Source organism: Gossypium hirsutum, chromosome A11, assembly GCF_007990345.1.
Source record: "Gossypium hirsutum isolate 1008001.06 chromosome A11, Gossypium_hirsutum_v2.1, whole genome shotgun sequence".
Lineage (NCBI taxonomy): Eukaryota > Viridiplantae > Streptophyta > Magnoliopsida > Malvales > Malvaceae > Gossypium > Gossypium hirsutum.
The window spans coordinates 117,492,685-117,512,071 of record NC_053434.1 but is presented as its reverse complement, the minus strand read 5'-3'; the positions used below and the strand labels follow the sequence as shown (position 1 = coordinate 117,512,071).

Sequence of the window (19,387 nt, the reverse complement as noted above, 5' to 3'; positions counted from 1 at the left end):
CTTTTTAGTACTGTTGTAGCCTACAAAGGTTCCTGGAACAGCCCTTCTTTCAAGCTTAGTTCTTTTTTCAGCTGGTATGAGGACATAACAGATACAGCCAAACACTTTTAAGTGTGTGATTGTTGGCTTGAGTCCATTCCAAGCTTCAGAAGGAGTTTTATCCTTCACAGCATGAGTTGCCAGCTTGTTGAGCAGGTATACTGAGGTATTGACAGCCTCAGCCCAAAATTTGTTTGGTAGTTTACTCTCAAATAGCAAACATCTAGCCATATTCAACACTGTTCTATTTTTCCTCTCACATACTCCATTTTGCTAAGGAGTATAAATTGTTGTTAGCTGATGATGAATCCCAGCTTGTTCACACAGCTTTTGAAATCTTTCAGACAAGTACTCAGTGCCATTATCAGTTCTCAAGGCCTTTATTTTGCAACCTGACTGATTTTCAGCTAGTGCCTCAAATTTGCTAAAGGCTTCAAACACCTCAGACTTCTATTTTAAGAAGTAAACCCAACAGAACCTGGTCAGATCATCAATAAACAGAACAAAATATTTGCTATTCAAAGAAGGAGTCTTCATTGGCCCACAAACATCAGAATAGACCAATTCAAGTCTGTCTCGAGCCCTCCATGCATTATTGACTGGAAAAGGAAACCTAGCCTGCTTACCAAGCTGACAAACTTCACACACAGTGTCTCTAACTTCAACTCTTGACATATCATCTACCGAATTCATCTTATGCAGCAGATCAAGTGATCTAAAGTTGACAAGCCTAGTCTCCTATGCCAAAGACCAACATTATCAACAAGGCTAGTGTAAGACTTCTTCTCAAGTTGATTCATATTAAGCATGAAACATTTATTAGTCATTGCTACTGAGACCAACTCCTGACCATACAATACAAGCACCATTCTCAAAAATCAGTGAATACCCTTTCTCTACTAGCTGTCCAACACTTAGTAGATTCTGATCTATGTCAGGCACATAAAGTACATCAAAAATCACTTTGTTACCTGAACGAGTGTTGATCACCACATCACCTCTGCCTTTGGCTTCAATTTGACTCCCATTGCCAATTCTGATTTTTGATGCAAAATTCCTATCGAGGTCCTTAAACAGCCTTTCATCAGCTGCCATATGGTATGTACAACCACTATCCACTAGCCAATCACATCTGACTTTTCTTGAAGATATAAAACATGAGGCTGTAAAGACATGCTCTTCTTGATCTTAAAGGTCTTCAACAACCTGAGCTTGCATTTGCTACTGACCTTGTGCCTTTCCTTTATTTTTGCAACCTTCTCAACATGACCAAGCTGTTTGCAGCTTTTGTATTGGAGTCTAGCCTATACCAACAATATTTTTCCAAATGTGTGGTTTTCTTGTAGTGGATACATGGTGGAAACCTCTTATTCCCTTCATCTCTCCTTGGTTTCTGCTTTTTATCTAGCCAAGACTTCTTCTCTTTATAGTTTGAACCTGAGCCTTCTTTAGCCTTTGCTTGGAAAGCTCCTTAAGCATGCTCTTCCTGCCTGTTGGCCCTCATTTGCTCAAGTGCATACAATGAGTTTATCAGCTCAAACAGTGAGATGGCTGACAGGTCTCTTAAATCCTCAAGTGATGAAATCTTTGACTCGAACTTCTCAAGAAGAGTGGTGATGACCTTTTCAACAACTCTGCTCTCACTGAAGTCTTCTCCAAGGAGCCTTATATTGTTGACAGTAGGCATGATCCTATCTGAGTACTGCTTTATAGTCTCAGAATCTTTCATCTTCAAATTTTTAAAATCTCTCCTGAGATTAATCAACTGTTGCTGCCTTGTTTTTTCTGAACCCATGAACTCCTCCTTTAACTTCTCCCATGCTTGCTTAGGTGAGTTGTAGGCCATTATCCTGGTAAAGATCACATCAGACACCTTATTTTGCAAACAAGCCAATGTTTTATGCTTCTTAGTACTCTCTTCAGTATGCTGCCTTATTTGAGAAATCGTGGGATTAGCCCTCAATGGAGGTGGTTCAGCATCATTTTCTACTACATTCCATAAATCTTGTGCTTGAAGATATGTTTTCATCTTGACCACCCAAATGTGGTAATTCTCACCAGCAAACACAGATGGTGGAGGTGGTGTAAAACTCATTTTGCTGAAACAAACTCAACAGCTTCGGTTTCTTTCTTCCCAAGCTTTTGTTCTCATAATAAAACAACCAACAAACAGAGGCTCTCAAAGACCTAGGCTCTGATTACCACTTGTTGGAACAAAGGCAACAAACAAGCAAGCCAAAAAAATAAAAGCAAAACAAAAAGATTGAAGCAAAAAATAAAATGAAGGAGTTTGAATAAAAATAATAATCGAACAACTATTTTCATTGATGATTTCAAAAATATTAGTGAGTTACATGAAATTGGACAGTTACCTAATGATGTAACTGCTCCTACTAATACATAACTAATGTAATCTTTGAATTACATACAAAAGCAAGCTGACATAACAACTATTACATCAAAATTCAAATAAAAAACTAATCCTACCAACCTAAATAACAAGTTACAAGTAAATTGAACAAGTTACAATTGAACCAAAATAAACAAAAGAAAGCAAACTAGTTGCTGCTCTCGGTTCAGGTCCAATGCTGATCTGCTTGCTGAGCTGCTGATAGTTACATGTTGCATTGCAGGTGTAACATCCTGATTTTGGGCCTAGTCGGAACAGTGGTTTTGAGACCAAAAATATGATGAGAAAAATTCATTTTTATTATATTTTTATGTTCTACGATTTCACAGAATTATTTCGTGAAAATTTCGTTCAAAAATTTTGACGTTTGGGCACTCAATTTGGTCAAAAGGACTAAATTGTAAAAAGTGCATAAGTTGAGTTCCACATGTTAGAAGTGTTTAATTGTTATGAGTTTTTAAATCAAAGGTCTTTAAATGGTAATTAGACCATTTTGAAGTTTGTGGACAAAAATGGACATTGTATGATAGATTTTTAAAAGTTTTTCATTAAGGGCATTTTAGTAAATTGGTAATTAAATGAATTAAAAATGCCAAAATAAGCCAAATTTGCTCATCTTCTTCCTCATGGCTGAATATTTCATGAAAAACACCATGGCTAGGGTTTTCAAGCTTTCCAAGCTCATTTGTAAGTGATCCCGAGCTCCATTTTTAATGTTCTTTACATTTTTGAAGTCCCGGTAACATGTTCTAGCTATTTCTACCATTATTTTGAGCTAGGGTTTGTGTTTAAAAATTTAACCATGAATGATATGCATGTATTTTGATGCTTAATGGTTGAATATGAAGCTTGAAATTGTGTTAAACAACTTTTGCTAAGTGATTTTACGTGAAAACGAGTAAAACGACATAACCGGTAAAAATACGTAATGTTCATAAGTACATGTTAGAGTGAGAATTTGATGTTTCCATAGAAGGAGAAAATGATCAGCATGTCATAAAACACAAGAAAATAGGATGAAGTTTAATTTTCGAACCTTGGGGCAAAAGTGCAAATATGCAAAAGTTTAGGGGTCAAAATGCAAATTTGTAAAAATATGATTTTTGGACCCGTATGAATAATGTGACTAATTATTAGGCTAAATGTGATATTATAGATGAAGGAAATCGAGATTCAAGCTTAAATCGGGAAAATACAAGGTTATGGACTAAAATGGTAAATTGTCGTTTTTAGATCGATGTAAGTTCGTGTGTTAATAATAATGCAATACCATGCATGAATCGTAATTCTCTGTTGATATGGCATAAATTGTATAATTTAATATGTTTAAGAGAAGTTGATGGATGGTATGTATGATATGGAAAAATGTAATGCTTGTTGTGTCATGTGAAATTGAATAGCAAATTATTGTTACATGAATTGGGTGTTAAATTACTATTACCTGGGTTGTATGAATTGCTACACGGTTGTACCTGATGAGATTTCGACAAGTTTGTAGTAAATAATTCATCGATTCTTTTTATTTTATTATATTTTGTTATCATATGAAATGTGGCTGCCTATAGAATGACTATTTGTTGTAAATTACAAATTGAAAAAAAGACTATGAATAAATTTGTAACATGTTGGAAAGTGAGGAATTTCCCGGTTGAGCCTTCGGAATAGAAACGATACGAATGATCTATTGTGAGGTCGCATGTGTAGTACTAAGTGTAGGCTACTATGCGTACCCGATAACTTCGATCACGTGTGTAGTACTAAGTGCAGGCTACTACGTGTATCAGATGGTTAGGTCACGTGTGTAGTACTAAGTGCAGGCTACTATGCGTACCAGATAGCTTTGGCTATAAGTGTGAAAATATGTACAAGCAACTGAGTATTAGTTATTATTCCGAAGAGTTCAACGGGAAAATCGATTAAGTAAAAATACATGTGTTATTATAATTTGGCCAAGTATATTGGTCTTTAGTGAGCTAATGATTTTAACTTATAAATCTAGCTATTTATGTTATGTTTGATATTGGTGATGTGCATATGATTGTTTGTCATGCATGGTTAGTAATATGTTATGTGTTGTTGTGAATGTTTAAATCCGTTAACGCCTCGAACCCTATCTCAACGTTGAATACGGGTAAAGGGTGTTACAGCAGGCCAATGCTCAACACAAGCACAGGAAACTCTAAAAGACCCCATCACACAATTCATAGTTGTAGAGGAGGATCTACATACTCGTCCTAACAATGGATGAAAAAAAAATGAAAACCAAAGAAATATGATAGATAAAAAGTGAACTTAAAGGTAACCCGAGATGCGGCGAAGTTTTTATAAATAGCCAAACACAGCTGAACTTTTGTCAAATCCAATAGCTTTGGAAGTCTTTAGAAAAATTTGTAAAATCAAAGTGAAATTCTATAATTTTACGAAGTCCTAGTAACTAAAAGTATCATTGTAACTAATTCATTTCTTTAGAAACATTACAAAGCTAGAGCGAGGAAGTCCATAATTGCTACAATGCAACAACATGTAACAATCAAACAAAAAATAAAAATTCAAATCAACACCATACATAGCTAAAGCACCAACAAAGCTATTGGGAGATCAAATTTGTGATTTCTAAAGGCACAGTTCTCTCCACAAAGTTTTAAGCACATTATTAAAGTAGGACAAATCATTTAGCTTACCAGAAAGTTTGCATCCACTCAACTCGAGAAAATATAATTGAGGAAGGTAATCAAATATATGCGACAAGAGATGACCAAAGTGATTGTTATATCCCAATGAAATTAGTTGCAATGAAAAAATGTTGAAGACTGAGGAAGGAATAGGACCTGCAATAAATATCATCAATTCATTTCTTGACATAAAGCCGTCAAACCGTGTAAAATTCACATGCAATAAATGTTGGAGATTCATATCAAATCAAATTTCAATTTTTTATTTGATGTCATCTGACTCAATTTGTGGAAAATGTTGACATAACTAACAAGAAGACTCATTTTGAATCAGGTCATCATTTTTCCTTTAGATAGGCCTAATGTGACATCAAAATTTAACCTTTGACTGATATAGCTGTTAACTCAGTGATTTGTATTTTTAATAATTATTTTTAATACACATCATCTCCATGTCATATAATTATAAAAATTTATTAACCCAAAACTATTTTCCATCTGCGATCTCTCCCCTCTCTCTCTCTCTCTAACACCCTCCCGAACCATTAATCCTCCTTTCTATTCTTTTATTCCTTTTCAGCCTTTTCTTCTCTCTCGGATCAAAATTAAAACAAGATTCCTTCTTTTCTTTTCCATCGACCTGATGACAATCTAACCTCTTTTAATGGTGTTAAGCAAAATACCCACTTTGTTGTTTTTTTGCCGTATCATTAATTACTTTGACTTTGTTGTTGCTTTAAAGCTTTAATCATTGTTGATATTCGGGAAAGTTTGGGAGCTTTGAGTTATCATGATGGTGAAGTGTTGAAGCTAAATCCATGGGAGAATCTTGAATGAGTTTTGATTAGAGGATGTGGGTCTGAGGTAAAATTTTATTCCTTTTCACTTTCTAGTTTTTTGACTATTTTATATATTTTTTATTTTATTTTCTTTTGATTTGGGTATTTGGGTCAGAGGTAACATTTCTTTTTATAATTATATAAAATGAAAATATATGAATTAAAAATAATTGTTAAAAATACAAATCATTAAATTAACAGTCACGTCAATTAACCATAAAGTATTTAACGATTTTAGACTTAAAAATATAAAAGAAAATTAAGTTAAGTAATTATTTATAATTTTTTAAAATTAAATGATTTAACAAAAAAATTTTAATAAAGGGATGATTATTTATGTAGTTTACGGATTGTGGTAATAAAATCATGATAGATCAAATTCAGTAAAAAAAGTCATGTAGATTATAATTTTGCGTTATTTTACTCTCTTTATTGTTTATCAAATCTATCTTTGGAAGAAATTAACCTCTCTTGTAGTATCTATTTCTTATTGCAAATATAGTTTTTTTTTCTAATTCTAAATAGCTGACATCAATTTTGTTAAAAGGATATGAAAACACATAGAAGGCACCAATTAAGACAGTCTTTATAATTTAGTGCGTCAACAGAAAAACATATTACAAACAACCCAACATACAATAAAGCAGAAGGTCAGCACAATTATAAAATAACTATGGAGAAGGCATGCATACCATCAAGCAATGAAGTTTTCTACTTGTCCGCAACTTGTTTTGCAAAAAAAAAAAAAAAAGCCATTGAAGAGTTTGCTTCTCTTTTCTACTTGTCCGCAACTTGTTTTGCAAAAAAAAAAAAAAAAAGCCATTGAAGAGTTTGCTTCTCTACCTTTTTGCAAATCTTTGTTGAACTCTCTCGATGATCCTAATCAACCACCATGGTTTTTCAGTTGTGAGTACAATGTACCCCAAGCTCAGTCCCAGCACCAACCCAGATCCATATCCCATCAATATAGAAAATCTCCAATCCAATTCTTCATCATCATCTCCATCAATTTTGGTTGGAGTTTTCTCATCATTACCACATTTATTTGATAATGGCAGCCCGCATAAACCCAAGTTTCCTATGTAGGAATCATTAGTGAAAGTATTAAATTGTTTTCCTTGAGGAATGGGTCCCATTAAATTATTTTGAGAAAGGTTTAACACCTCTAAGAATCCAATATTTGATAATTCTGTTGGAATTCTTCCTTGGAGCTTATTTGATGAAAGATCTAATGATTCAAGCTCTAACAAATCACCTAATGATGATGGGATAGAACCTGTTAAGCTATTATGGGAGAGGTTTAGCACAATAAGTGAATGAAGTTTACCAAGTGTTTTAGGAATTTCTCCCAAAAATTTATTGTCCGAAAAGTCAATTACCATCCAACTGGTTAATAGTGCTTCAAACTTCAATTCCAACCCTTTTGCTGTAAAAGATAAACCTTGCATCTGATAATACCGAGTTCCATTAGCTAATGCATCAGCCATTGAATTTCTCATGTACTCTGGCTTTTCATTCCCTTTTCTAATGACATGCAAATTCTCAAAAATCTTAATAGGTAAGTAGCCACTGAAGTTATTGTGAGAAAGATCATGCAAATTTGTGAATGAAACAACAACATTAGAGTTAACCACTTGACCATAGAATCTATTCGATCTCAAGATAAGAACTTGTAGATGACTCAAATTTCCTAACCAGTCCGGGAAAGTATCATTTAAATAGTTGTTTCCAACATCGAGGAGCTTCAAATCTTTGCAATTAGCCAAAGATCGTGGTAGTGATCCTTTTAATTGGTTGTTGTTGATCTGAAAACTTTGTAACGTGCAACCTTGAGCAAAACTTTTTGGTATTTTACCATGAAAATAATTATTCAAAAGAGAAGAACTCCAATTCCCAATGCATTTCGGAATTGTTCCAAGCAAACTATTCCCATATAAATAGAGAGATATAAGGGAACTCAAATTGCATATTGAGGAAGGGATTTCTCCAACTAAGTTATTCTCTGAAAGGAGGCACCATTGCAATGAAGATGGTAGAGTTGGAATTCGCCCTTGGAGAAAATTTGGAATAGAATTAGAATTAAGAGGTTGAATATTCTTTATAGAATAAATGTAAATGAATTGAATTTGTGGTGTAATATATGCATTCTATAGCCAATAAAAATGATTGATTAATTTACTATACTACTTCTAACAATTTTTAGATGCACGAGGATGACTCTAAGATTGTAATACATGCACTGTATAGCTAATAAAAATGATTGATTAATTTAATATACTACTACCTTCCAAACATATACCTTAAGTAACGTTTATTTTGATTACTAGTAAAATGGAATTGCATAAAAGTAACAACAAAAGGAGAAAAAGAAAGATTAAATTATACCTAAGAATTTGTTATGGAAGAGATAAAAGTGCATGAGAGAAGTAAATTTGCACTAATTAGAGGAGTTTCACTTAAAACATATAATTAAATATATCAAAATCAACAAACATTTAGAACTTGCAGTTAAATGAATCAAGACAAGTTTGATTAAGATAATTTTGAGTTGAAAAAAATAAAATATCTCGAGCTTAAAGATTTTGGAATGGATTCATTTCAGTTTAATATTCAAATTATTCATGATTTTTTTTTTCTTTGTACCAACTTTTCCTATATTTTTCTAATGCTAAATGCAGTCAAAGTATCAAACATGTAGTTAACTTTTTTAAGCCAAATGGATTATATTAAGATACTAAAAAATTGTAAAACTAATTAATATTATATAATAAGGTGCTACAACAATTAAATTGGATTGAATAATTGCAACAACAAATAGGAGAAGAAACTTGATATTATATTTGTTAAGTTGTTATTATAAAGATAAATGCACTAAGGGAAAATCAAGTTTCAAATAATTAAAATAATTCCTCTAGAAACATATAATTAAATTTGTTGAGTGTAGTGGCGTAAAGTATCTCTAATGTATTGTCTATAGCCACAGCTAGAAGTCATGTACTCTATTTCTCTTATTCAATTGACTGAGAAAAAAAAACTTAAACAAATAAATAATAAGGCAAATTAAAAGGGTATAATTCAATTCTATCCCTTCAAAATAGAAATTTTTTAATTTAATACTTTTAGAAATTGTAAAATTTCAAGTTAATATAATGATAAAATTATATTTATATTCATTTAAAATGTTATAATTTGATTCTTCCCCTAGATCCCTTGCATCTCGTGAACTTTTCCATCCAACATTAGCAGTGGTTATGTTATTAAAGTGGACAGGGAGTAAATGCCATTGCAAAACCAATGGCCAAAGCTAATAGTGAGAGATCAAGCTTTTTCTAGGCATGATGGTAGTATGCTTAATACTTCATTATTTTTTTTCATTGGTCCCCTGTAATTTTGTTTATTGCATTGGGTAGGCAGGTTTTGAACATGTGATTCTCTGCATCATTCATGTTTTAAATGCTTTTAATAAAATTTCATATGACTTAGAAAAAATAAAGTTTAAAAGAATAAAATATTTCGATTCTGAGTTCAGAATTCATTCATTTGAGTTTAAATTTCAAGTTTTTAAATTGTTGGATTTAAGTAATTTTTAATTCAAATTATTGGTTATTTTTCTTGTACCAATATTTCCTACATTTTTCTAATGTTAAAGTAGTTAAAGTATTGAATGAGTAATTAAAATTTTCTTTTTTTAAAGTCAAAAGTATTATATTAAGATATTAAAAGATTGTGAAGCAAATTATAATAATAGATAACAAAGTTCTATTGCAACCAGAAGGGATTGCTTAATTGTAACAACAAAAGGAAGAAAAATGATAGAATACCTGTTAAGTTGTTATGAGAAAAATCAATGATCTTGAGAGAAGTAAGGTTGCTAATAATAGAAAGAATTTCACCTGAAATATATAATTAAATTTGTTAGAAAGAATTTTTAGCAGGACATTAATTAAAATTTTTGAGCATTACAGGAATCTATTTCCTTTATCTTTTTATTTTTTAAAAACTGGTAAATTGTATTCAATTTTATAGTACTTATAGCAACTACAAATAATTTTAAATATTATGAAAAAAAAATCAAATTTATAAATCCCTATCACAATATATCATAAAAAAGAAAAATTAAAGCATCCAAAAAAAAAAAAGTCAAGCACTAAACGCAAATTACCACATCACAAAATTCATAGTTGTAGAGGAGGATTAAATACTCCAACCTAAATTTGTCCCCATATGACACCCAAAATCTCAAAATCATCCAAGAAAAAAAAATTCATCACTTCAATTAATTAAAGCAAGAATAAATAAAGCTATGGATGAACGAATATGAGAACCAAAGAAAAATGATATGGATAAAAAAGGAAGAATATGCTAATTTCTGTTTTAAGGTAGACGGTGAGCTTAAAAGTAACTTAGGATGTGTAGGAGTTCTAATAAATACCGAAACATAGTTTAACTTTTGACAATTCAAATAGCTTCTTCAGAAAAATTTGTAAATTTAAGGTAAAGATTATACTAATTTTGTTTCATGAATCAAGTTCTAGTGGTTAAAAGTAAATGAGTAATTATTTTTTTACAGCGAAAAGTATTATTATATTAAAAAAAGCATAACACCAAAAATAGTCTCTAGCATTTGGTTGTTTGGTCACTTTGACCCTTTATGTTTTCTTTGGAGCACTTAAACACTTAACTTTTTTTTTAGGTTAAATTGATCTGTTTTTAACGGACATGCTTACATGGCCGTTAGTTGACTAACTATCAACATTAATCGCTGACATGATACTATTTTATATTATATACTACATCAGCTAATAATTTTAATATGACATTTCAAAATAATCATCATCATAATCCCCATTCCCCTTCAAAAGCCTCCTTAATCCTTTTTTCGGTTTTTGAAACCTGTTCTTAAAATTATTAAAATTATTTTAAAACCATCATCATCACCACTGTTTCTTCTTCCTCATTTTTTTCCCTCCTTCATCATCGTCGTCGTCTCCATTGTGAAGCTTTCAGACCTTGACGGAGTTGCTCTCGCGAGCTAGTACTCCATTAAAAAATGTTAGATTGATAATCTAAAACATAAACCCATATCAACCCCATCCTCATCTCAAAAATTCAAACCCAAATCCAACAATCTAAAACACAAAGAAAGAGTAAAAGAATCAAAAACCCATATCTTATTCCATGAAACTTGTTTTCTTCTTTCTTATTGTAATAGTCATTGATATTAAATAATTACTTTCCCAGATCTGAACCTAAAAGAAAATGCCAAAAAAGAACCCAGATATATATATACAACAAAGATAGAAGAAACAGAGGGTAGAAACCAATAAAATCGCTTTGAAAATGGAAGCGATTTTGAAAAGCAAATCGTCAATGAAAGAAAAGTAATGAATGTTTAGTCTCTTCCACTTGAAAGCTGACCCTAGAACGTACTTCCACCTCCATGATTCTTTCTTTAGTAGCCTTTTGAATATTCCTCATTTATTTGTTGTTCGCATTATGGGTTTTTATTTTCAAAATTTTTTTGTGGGATTTTTTTTTAATTTTTGATTGAAGAAGAAATATGGTGGATTTTTTTATATTATAATGTGGTAGGAAAATGAAAATATAGGAAAGAAACAAAGAGTTGGGAGAAGAAATTAGGGTTTTTTTAAAAAGTAATTTTTAAATTATTTGCTGATATGATATATAAGATAAAATAGTGTCACCTCAGTATTTAATTATCATTGGACCGTTATGTCGTTGGTTAATATTGATTGTTAGTCAATTAATGGCCATGTCAGTGTTAACATTAATGGCAGCTTGTTGACAATGCATGGCAGCCATCAATTTTGACTAAAATGTCAATAATAAGCGGTGCAAGTTTAGCACTGTAAATGACTTTGAAAAATTGGTATGGGATAATTTCTTTTTTGGTCTTTGAGATAATGGACCATCTATTGTTTGGTCCTTGAACCTTAACTATAAATAGGCCTTCTCATTTCTCATTTCAAATTATCCCAACTATTCTTTCTCACTTAGTTTTCTCTCTTCTCCCATTTGAGAATTCTTAAGGAATTCTATTTGTTTGTAATATTTTGAAGATAGTGAAGTTATCATCTGGTGTTAGTGCCCGAGGACGTAGGTATAATTTACCGAACCTCGTTAAAACTCTTGTGTTCTTTATTGTCTTATTTTTCTTTCAATATTTGAGGGTATAATAGTAGTATTTAATTGTGCTATTAAATTACGAAAGAAGGGATATTCTGACTAAGGAAAGACTTGGTACTTAAGAGATCCATGTGATCTACCTCTCTTTCCTGGGAATTGAACTTTGTGTGATTGTTTAGTACAATAATTTACACGCTTCCAACCCTATTGGAACAACAAGTGGTATCAAGAGCCGAAGGTTAATCGTAGTATGCTCTGTGGTTGCAGTTTAAACTGATCTTCCACATCAGAAAAGATTTCCTTAGGTATATTGAAAGATTATGGAGACAACAGACGGTTTAGGAGCTTCAACATCGTCCATGTGGACAAGACCAACAATTGCAAATGCAAGATTGGCCGTGAAGATCTTTGATGGCACGAGCCATTTTGGTTTGTGGCAAAGTGAGGTTCTAGATGCCCTTTTTCAACAGGGTCTAGACATTGCCATTGATGAAAAGAAGCCAGATGATGTACAGGAGAAAGATTGGAAGGCGATCAATCGGTTGGCATGTGGCACAATTCGATCATGCCTTTCTCGAGAGCAGAGGTATGCTTTTTCAAAGGAGACTTCTGCGAATAAGTTGTGGGTGGCACTTGAAGAAAAATTTTTGAAGAAAAACAGTCAGAATAAGCTCCACTTGAAGAAAAGACTGTTTCGTTTCACTTACGTTCCAGGTACCACAATGAATGATCACATCACTAAATTTAATCAGTTAGTCACTGATTTGCTAAATATGGATGAGACATTCAAAGATGAAGATTTGACTTTGATGTTGTTGGGATCACTTCCTGAGGAGTTTGAGTTCCTAGAAACTACTCTACTTCACGGGAAGAGTGATATATCTCTGAGCGAAGTCTATGCGGCTTTATACAGTTATGAACAAAGAAAGAAGGACAAACAGAAAAACTCAATCAGAGGCATAGAAGCTTTAGTAGTCCGTGGTCGTTCATATACTCGGAGAAAAACTCAGAAGGGGAGATCAAAGTCAAAGTCCAGACTTGGGAAAGATGGATGTGCCTTTTGTCATGAGAAAGGCCACTGGAAGAAAAATTGTCCAAAGATGAAGAATAAGGGAAAAGCTGTTGTAGATGCTTGTGTTGCAAAGCATGATACCAGTGACTCTGAACTATCACTGGTTGCATCATCATCATCGTTCCATTTAGATGAGTGGATATTGGATTCGGGTTGTACCTATCATATGTCCCCTAACTGGGAGTGGTTCTCTGATTTAGTAGAACTAAATAGAGGAGTTGTTTCTATGGGCAATGACAATGCTTGTAAAACTGTTGGGATAGGTTCAATCCAATTAAAGAATCAAGATGGATCAAACAGAGTTCTGACTGATGTTCGGTACGTGCCCAGTTTGAAGAAAAATCTCATCTCATTGGGAGCCTTGGAATCCGAAGGTTCAGTTGTTACTATGAGAGATGGGGCTTTGAAAGTGACATCTGGTGCACTGGTGATATTGAAGGGCATCAGAAAAAATAACTTGTATTACTACCAAGGTAGTACAGTTATTGGAGCAGTAGCTGCAGCTTCCGATAATAAAGAATTGGACTTAATGTAGTTGTGGCATATGAAGTTGGGACATGCCAGTGAAAAATCCTTGCAAATTTTGGCAAAGCAAGGATTGTTGAAAGGTGCAAAGGCTTGCAAATTAAAATTTTGCGAGCATTGTGTTCTGGGAAAGCAAAAGAGAGTGAAATTCGGCACTGCTATCCATAATACAAAATGTATTTTGGAATATGTTCACTCAGATGTATGGGGGCCTTCCAAAACACCTTCATTGGGAGGAAAACACTACTTTGTTACTTTTGTTGATGACTTTTCCAAAAGAGTTTGGGTGTATACCATGAGAACTAAGGATGAACTGCTTGGATTGTTTCTTAAATGGAAAACTATGATCGAAAACCAGACTGGCAAGAAAATCAAGCGGCTTAGGACGGACAATGGAGGGGAATATAAAAATGATCCGTTCTTCGATGTGTGCCAAGAGTATGGTATTGTTCAACACTTCACAGTTAGGGATACACCACAGCAGAATGGAGTGGCAGAGCGTATGAATCGAACATTGCTGGAGAAAGTTCGATGTATGTTGTCTAATGTTGGGTTGGGCAAGCAATTTTGGGCTGAGGCTGTGACATACGCTGGCCATCTTGTTAATCGTTTGCCATCATCTGCATTAGAAAGAAATGGTCTGGAAAATCGGCTACATATTATGATTCCTTACATGCGTTTGGATCCACTGTATATTACCATGTGAAGGAGTCAAAATTAGATCCGAGGGCAAAGAAAGCTCTCTTTATGGGTATCACCTTTAGAGTAAAAGGATTTCGTCTTTGGTGCTTAGACACAAAGAAAATGATTTGTAGCAGAGATGTTACCTTTGATGAATCTTCCACATTGAAAAAGGTAGCAGATAAAGATATTCAGACAAGCAATACTCCACAACAGGTGGAGTGTACTCCAAAACAGGTGGAGTTCGAGCAGGTGAGGATTTGCCTAGTTAATAAGTCTAATTCTCCAGCCATAATGGAGGAATTAGAGGATGAAGAGGTTCTGACCCAAGAACCGTTGAGTACACCAGAACCAGTTGCAGTTGCAAGGCGACGGAGAGAAATTCGCAGACCTGCTTGATTTACTGATATGGTAGCCTACGCCCTTCTTGTTGTTGATGATGATATTCCTGTCACTTATCAAGAAGCAATGCAAAGCTTAGAAAGTGACAAATGGAAAAGCGCCATGGATGAAGAAATGCAGTCTCTCCGGAAGAACAATACTTGGAAATTGGCACAATTACCGAAAGGTAAAAGGGCAATCGGATGCAAGTGGGTATTTGCAAAGAAAGATGGATCTCTTAACAAGAAAGATGTTCACTACAAGGCAAGATTGTAGCTAAAGGCTACGCTCAGAAGGAGGGAATTGACTATAATGATGTATTTTCCCCTGTTGTAAAGCATTCTTCCATTAGAATTTTGTTGGCCTTGGTAGCACAATTGAATTTGGAGCTAGCTCAACTTGATGTAAAGACAGCTTTCTTGTATGGTGAGTTAGAAGAGGAGATATATATCACTCAACCCGAAGGATACAAAGATATTGGTGGCAGAAGTTGGGTTTGTAAGCTGAACAAATCGCTATATGGATTGAAGCAATCCCCAAGGCAGTGGTACAAGTGGTTTGATAGCTTTATGAGAAGGCAGAAGTACACAAGAAGCAAATATGACAATTGTGTGTATTTGCAGAAGCTGCATGACAGATCTTTCATTTATCTTCTCTTGTATGTTGATGATATGTTAATCGCTTCGAAGAGCCAAAAAGAGATAGATAAGCTGAAGGCTCAGTTAAATCAAGAGTTCGAGATGAAAGATCTAGGTGAGGTCAAGAAGATTCTCGGCATGGAGATAAGTAGAGATAGACAGAGAGGCAAGCTTTGTTTGAATCAGAAGCAATATTTGAAAAATGTATTACAATGTTTTGGTGTAAATGAAAACACAAAACATGTAAGTACTCCACTTACTTCTCATTGGAAACTTAATCCTCAATTATCTCCGAAGACTGAAGAAGAAAGAGAATATATGGCAAAAGTCCCATATGCTAATGCAGTTGGGAGTTTGATGTATGCAATGGTGTGTACGCGGCCTGACATTTCACAAGCTGTTGGAGTTGTGAGCAGGTATATACATGATCCTGGAAAAGGACATTGGCAAGCTGTGAAATGGATTCTTCGGTATCTTCGAAAAACCGTAGACGTTGGTTTAGTTTTTGAGTAGGATGAAGCACTTGGTCAGTTTGTAGTTGGATATGTTGATTCCGGCTTTGCTGGTGATTTAGATAAATGTCGTTCAACTACGGGGTATCTGTTTACTCTTGCTAAAGCCCCAGTGAGTTGGAAGTCTACTTACAGTCTACAGTAGCTATTTCTACTACAAAGGCAGAATATATGGCAGTTACAGAAGCTGTTAAGGTGGCTATTTGGCTTAATGGATTGTTGGAAGACTTGGGAGTTGTTCAAAGTCACATTAGTCTATATTGTGACAGTCAGAGCGCTATTCATTTAGCGAAAAATCAAGTCTATCATTCAAGAACCAAGCATATCGATGTAAGATATCACTTTGTGCGAGAAGTCTTTGAAAATGGAAAAATTCTACTTTAGAAGATTCCGACAGCAGATAATCCCGCAGATATGATGACCAAGGTGGTAACAACAATCAAGTTCAATCATTGTTTGAACTTGATTAACATCCTGAGAATTTGAGCACCTTCAGGTGTATGGTGCTCGTGAGGGCATTTGGAGGCACTACAAAAGATAGCTTTATCAGATTTGGGGAGTTGAAGGAAATGTGTGAAGATGTGATTATCCTAATCAAATCTTCAAGGTGGAGATTGTTAACATTAATGGCAGCTTGTTGACAATGCATGACAGCCATCAATTTTGACTAAAATGTCAAAATAAGAGGTGCAAGTTTAGCACCGTAAATGACTTTGAAAAATTGGCATGAGATAATTTCTTTTTTGGTCCTTGAGATAATGGGCTATTTATTGTTTGGTCCTTGAACCTTAACTATAAATAGGCCTTCTCATTTCTCATTTCAAATTATCCCAACTATTCTTTCTCACTTAGTTTTCTCTCTTCTCCCATTTGAGAATTCTTAAGGAATTCTATTTGTTTGTAATATTTTGGAGATAGTGAAGTTATCATCTGGTGTTAGTGCCCGAGGACGTAGGTATAATTTACCGAACCTCGTTAAAACTCTTGTGTTCTTTCTTGTCTTATTTTTCTTTCAATATTTGAGGGTATAATAGTAGTATTTAATTGTGCTATTAAATTACGAAAGAAGGGATATTCTGACTAAGGAAAGACTTGGTACTTAAGAGATCCATGTGATCCACCTCTCTTTCCTGGGAATTGAACTTTGTGTGATTTTTTAGTACAATAATTTACACGCTTCCAACCCTATTGGAACAATAGTCAGCATGTCCATTAAAAATAGATCAATTTAACCCTCCAAAAAAAGGTTAGATGTTAAAGTGTTCAAAAAAATTATAAAAGACCAAAATGACCAAACAACCAAATGTTAGAGGTTATTTTTAGCATTATGCCTAAAAAAATAAAAACTTAAAAATATAAAATAAACTACAACAATATAAGAAGAAGTTTTAATGTCATTAGCTTGGTTATTTTTCAAGAATATTAATAAAGCAGGGCATTTGATTTTGCTTATATGAAAAGTTCTATATGATGGAGAAATGCATAGGGAAGCCATATTTGTGATTTCGAAAAGGCATAGTCCTTGCAAAATGATTATTATCTATGTTTTTTTATCGTGTTAGAATTTAATAGTTGAGTGTTATTTGTAATAGGAAATAAATTATTTGAAAGAGATTAATAATATTAAGGTGTCTAATAATGAAAATATTAAATTAAAACTTTAATAAAGATATTATATATTTTAATATCTAATACAATTAAATATTTTAATTCAAAATGATATTTTAATCAATTTTTGGAGTTTGAGCCTTGTATATTATAGGTTGAATTAGCAATACATTTTTTAAAAGTTTGTAACACATAATTTAAATAGAACTGACATAATTGTTGCATCTAAATTTTTCATTAATTATATTTGTGACAAATATGCATATTAAACAGATAGGCGATGAAATGATTGAGTAATTTATTTTATAACATATTGTACTTTTTAGATGCATAATAATGAATTTAAAACTTTAATCAATTAAAAGTAAACTACTACTAAATTACTTTTCAAGGTAAGCTTAAGGTGATATTTATTTTAATTACTTAAAAAAGATTTCATAAAATTAATTAAAAAAGAAGAAGAAAAGAAAGATGAAATTATACCTGTTAATTTATTGTTTGCAAGAAGAAATGTTTGGAGAAAAGTCAAGTTTCCAATAACGGAAGGAATTTCACCTGAAAAATATACTTAAATTAGTCAAAACTTACAAATATTTTCTATAAAACCCTTAATCTATTTGTTGAGGCACTTTAGCGTATTTTTATTTATCTAATTTTTAAACAGACAAGTTTAGTTTAGTTTTATAGTTCTTCTGACAACTACAAATGATTTTAATTATAATGATGAAACTCAAATTTATAACTCAAAAGATAATGAAAATTAAATGATATAAAATAATTGAGGTCTAAAATTTTTGTTCAAATATCAGACACATTCATGTTTGGACTTGGAGCGGAACAACTGATATCATTTTCTTGATAAAATTTTTATTTTTATTTATCTAGGAAGTAATGATTTGCTATAGTCAAACAACTGATACTATTGCGTATAATATGTTTCCTAGACAAAATTCCTCTATATAGTTAACTAATCTCCCAAACACTAGAATGTTGGTTGGTGAAAGAATCATTCAGATTAATTTCAACACTTATCAATCTAATTCTAACAGATTCCTTAAATATGCTAATAAATTCTTGTTCAGTTTTATGCTTCTCTCTAAACTGCTTGTTATTTCTCACTCGATACAAATGATAAAAAAAACACATGCAAACGTAATATAATAATGATAAGCACCGTATTGATACAATTTTTGCTAAAGAATTAGCAAGCACATATAATATATATGTATGTATATCTGTACATAACATATTTTTGAAAACTTTACATGGTTCCATGTAGACACCACATGACATTCAACAAATTGTCAAATCTTAGAAAATATGGACCAAGGAAAAAATAAGAAAAATAATTTTAATTGATGTTGAAAAAATATCTATAGTTTCATTTAATGAAGACATAATTTTATAATTATAGAGAAGTCTGCTACATATCATTTTGAGTCTCCGGTATTGATCCTTCTTAATGGATGAGAATTTTTTAGTCTATTAGTATTGAACTGGGGACATTGCCAGTTAGATACCTTGAGGTGCCATTGGTTGCGAAGAATTTGAATGGATCTGATTGTAAGGGGCTAGTGGAGAAAATCACAAGAAGGATTAATCGTTGGACTGTTAAAAGTCTTTCTTCTGCTAGCAGACTTCAACTTTTGCAATCAGTTATCTTTAGTATTCAAAATTTCTGGTGTAGGGGTTACTAAAAGAGTTGCACAGTTGTGCAGTTCTTTTCTTTGGAAAGGTTCTGCAGGTTCAGCAAGGGGAGCAAAAGTGAGTTGGGGATGGACAGTGGCGGAGCCAAGGGTGGTAGGCAGGGTCTCTACCCCTAAAATGGAAAATTTTCTATTTAGGCCTTTTATAATTTATAAA

The 19,387-nt window shown here is 33.0% G+C and overlaps 2 protein-coding genes across 2 annotated transcripts; both read right to left on the bottom strand.

The window, feature by feature from the left end:
* Positions 1-1,510: 1,510 nt before the first annotated feature.
* LOC107954081 (uncharacterized) lies at positions 1,511-2,134 on the bottom strand. The gene has a single exon (XM_016889562.1). The coding sequence runs from the start codon at positions 2,132-2,134 to the stop codon at positions 1,511-1,513; it is 624 nt and encodes a 207-aa protein (XP_016745051.1).
* A 4,665-nt stretch (positions 2,135-6,799) lies between these two features.
* Positions 6,800-7,459, bottom strand: LOC107954072 (receptor-like protein 9DC3). The gene has a single exon (XM_016889552.1). The coding sequence runs from the start codon at positions 7,457-7,459 to the stop codon at positions 6,800-6,802; it is 660 nt and encodes a 219-aa protein (XP_016745041.1).
* Positions 7,460-19,387: the final 11,928 nt, after the last annotated feature.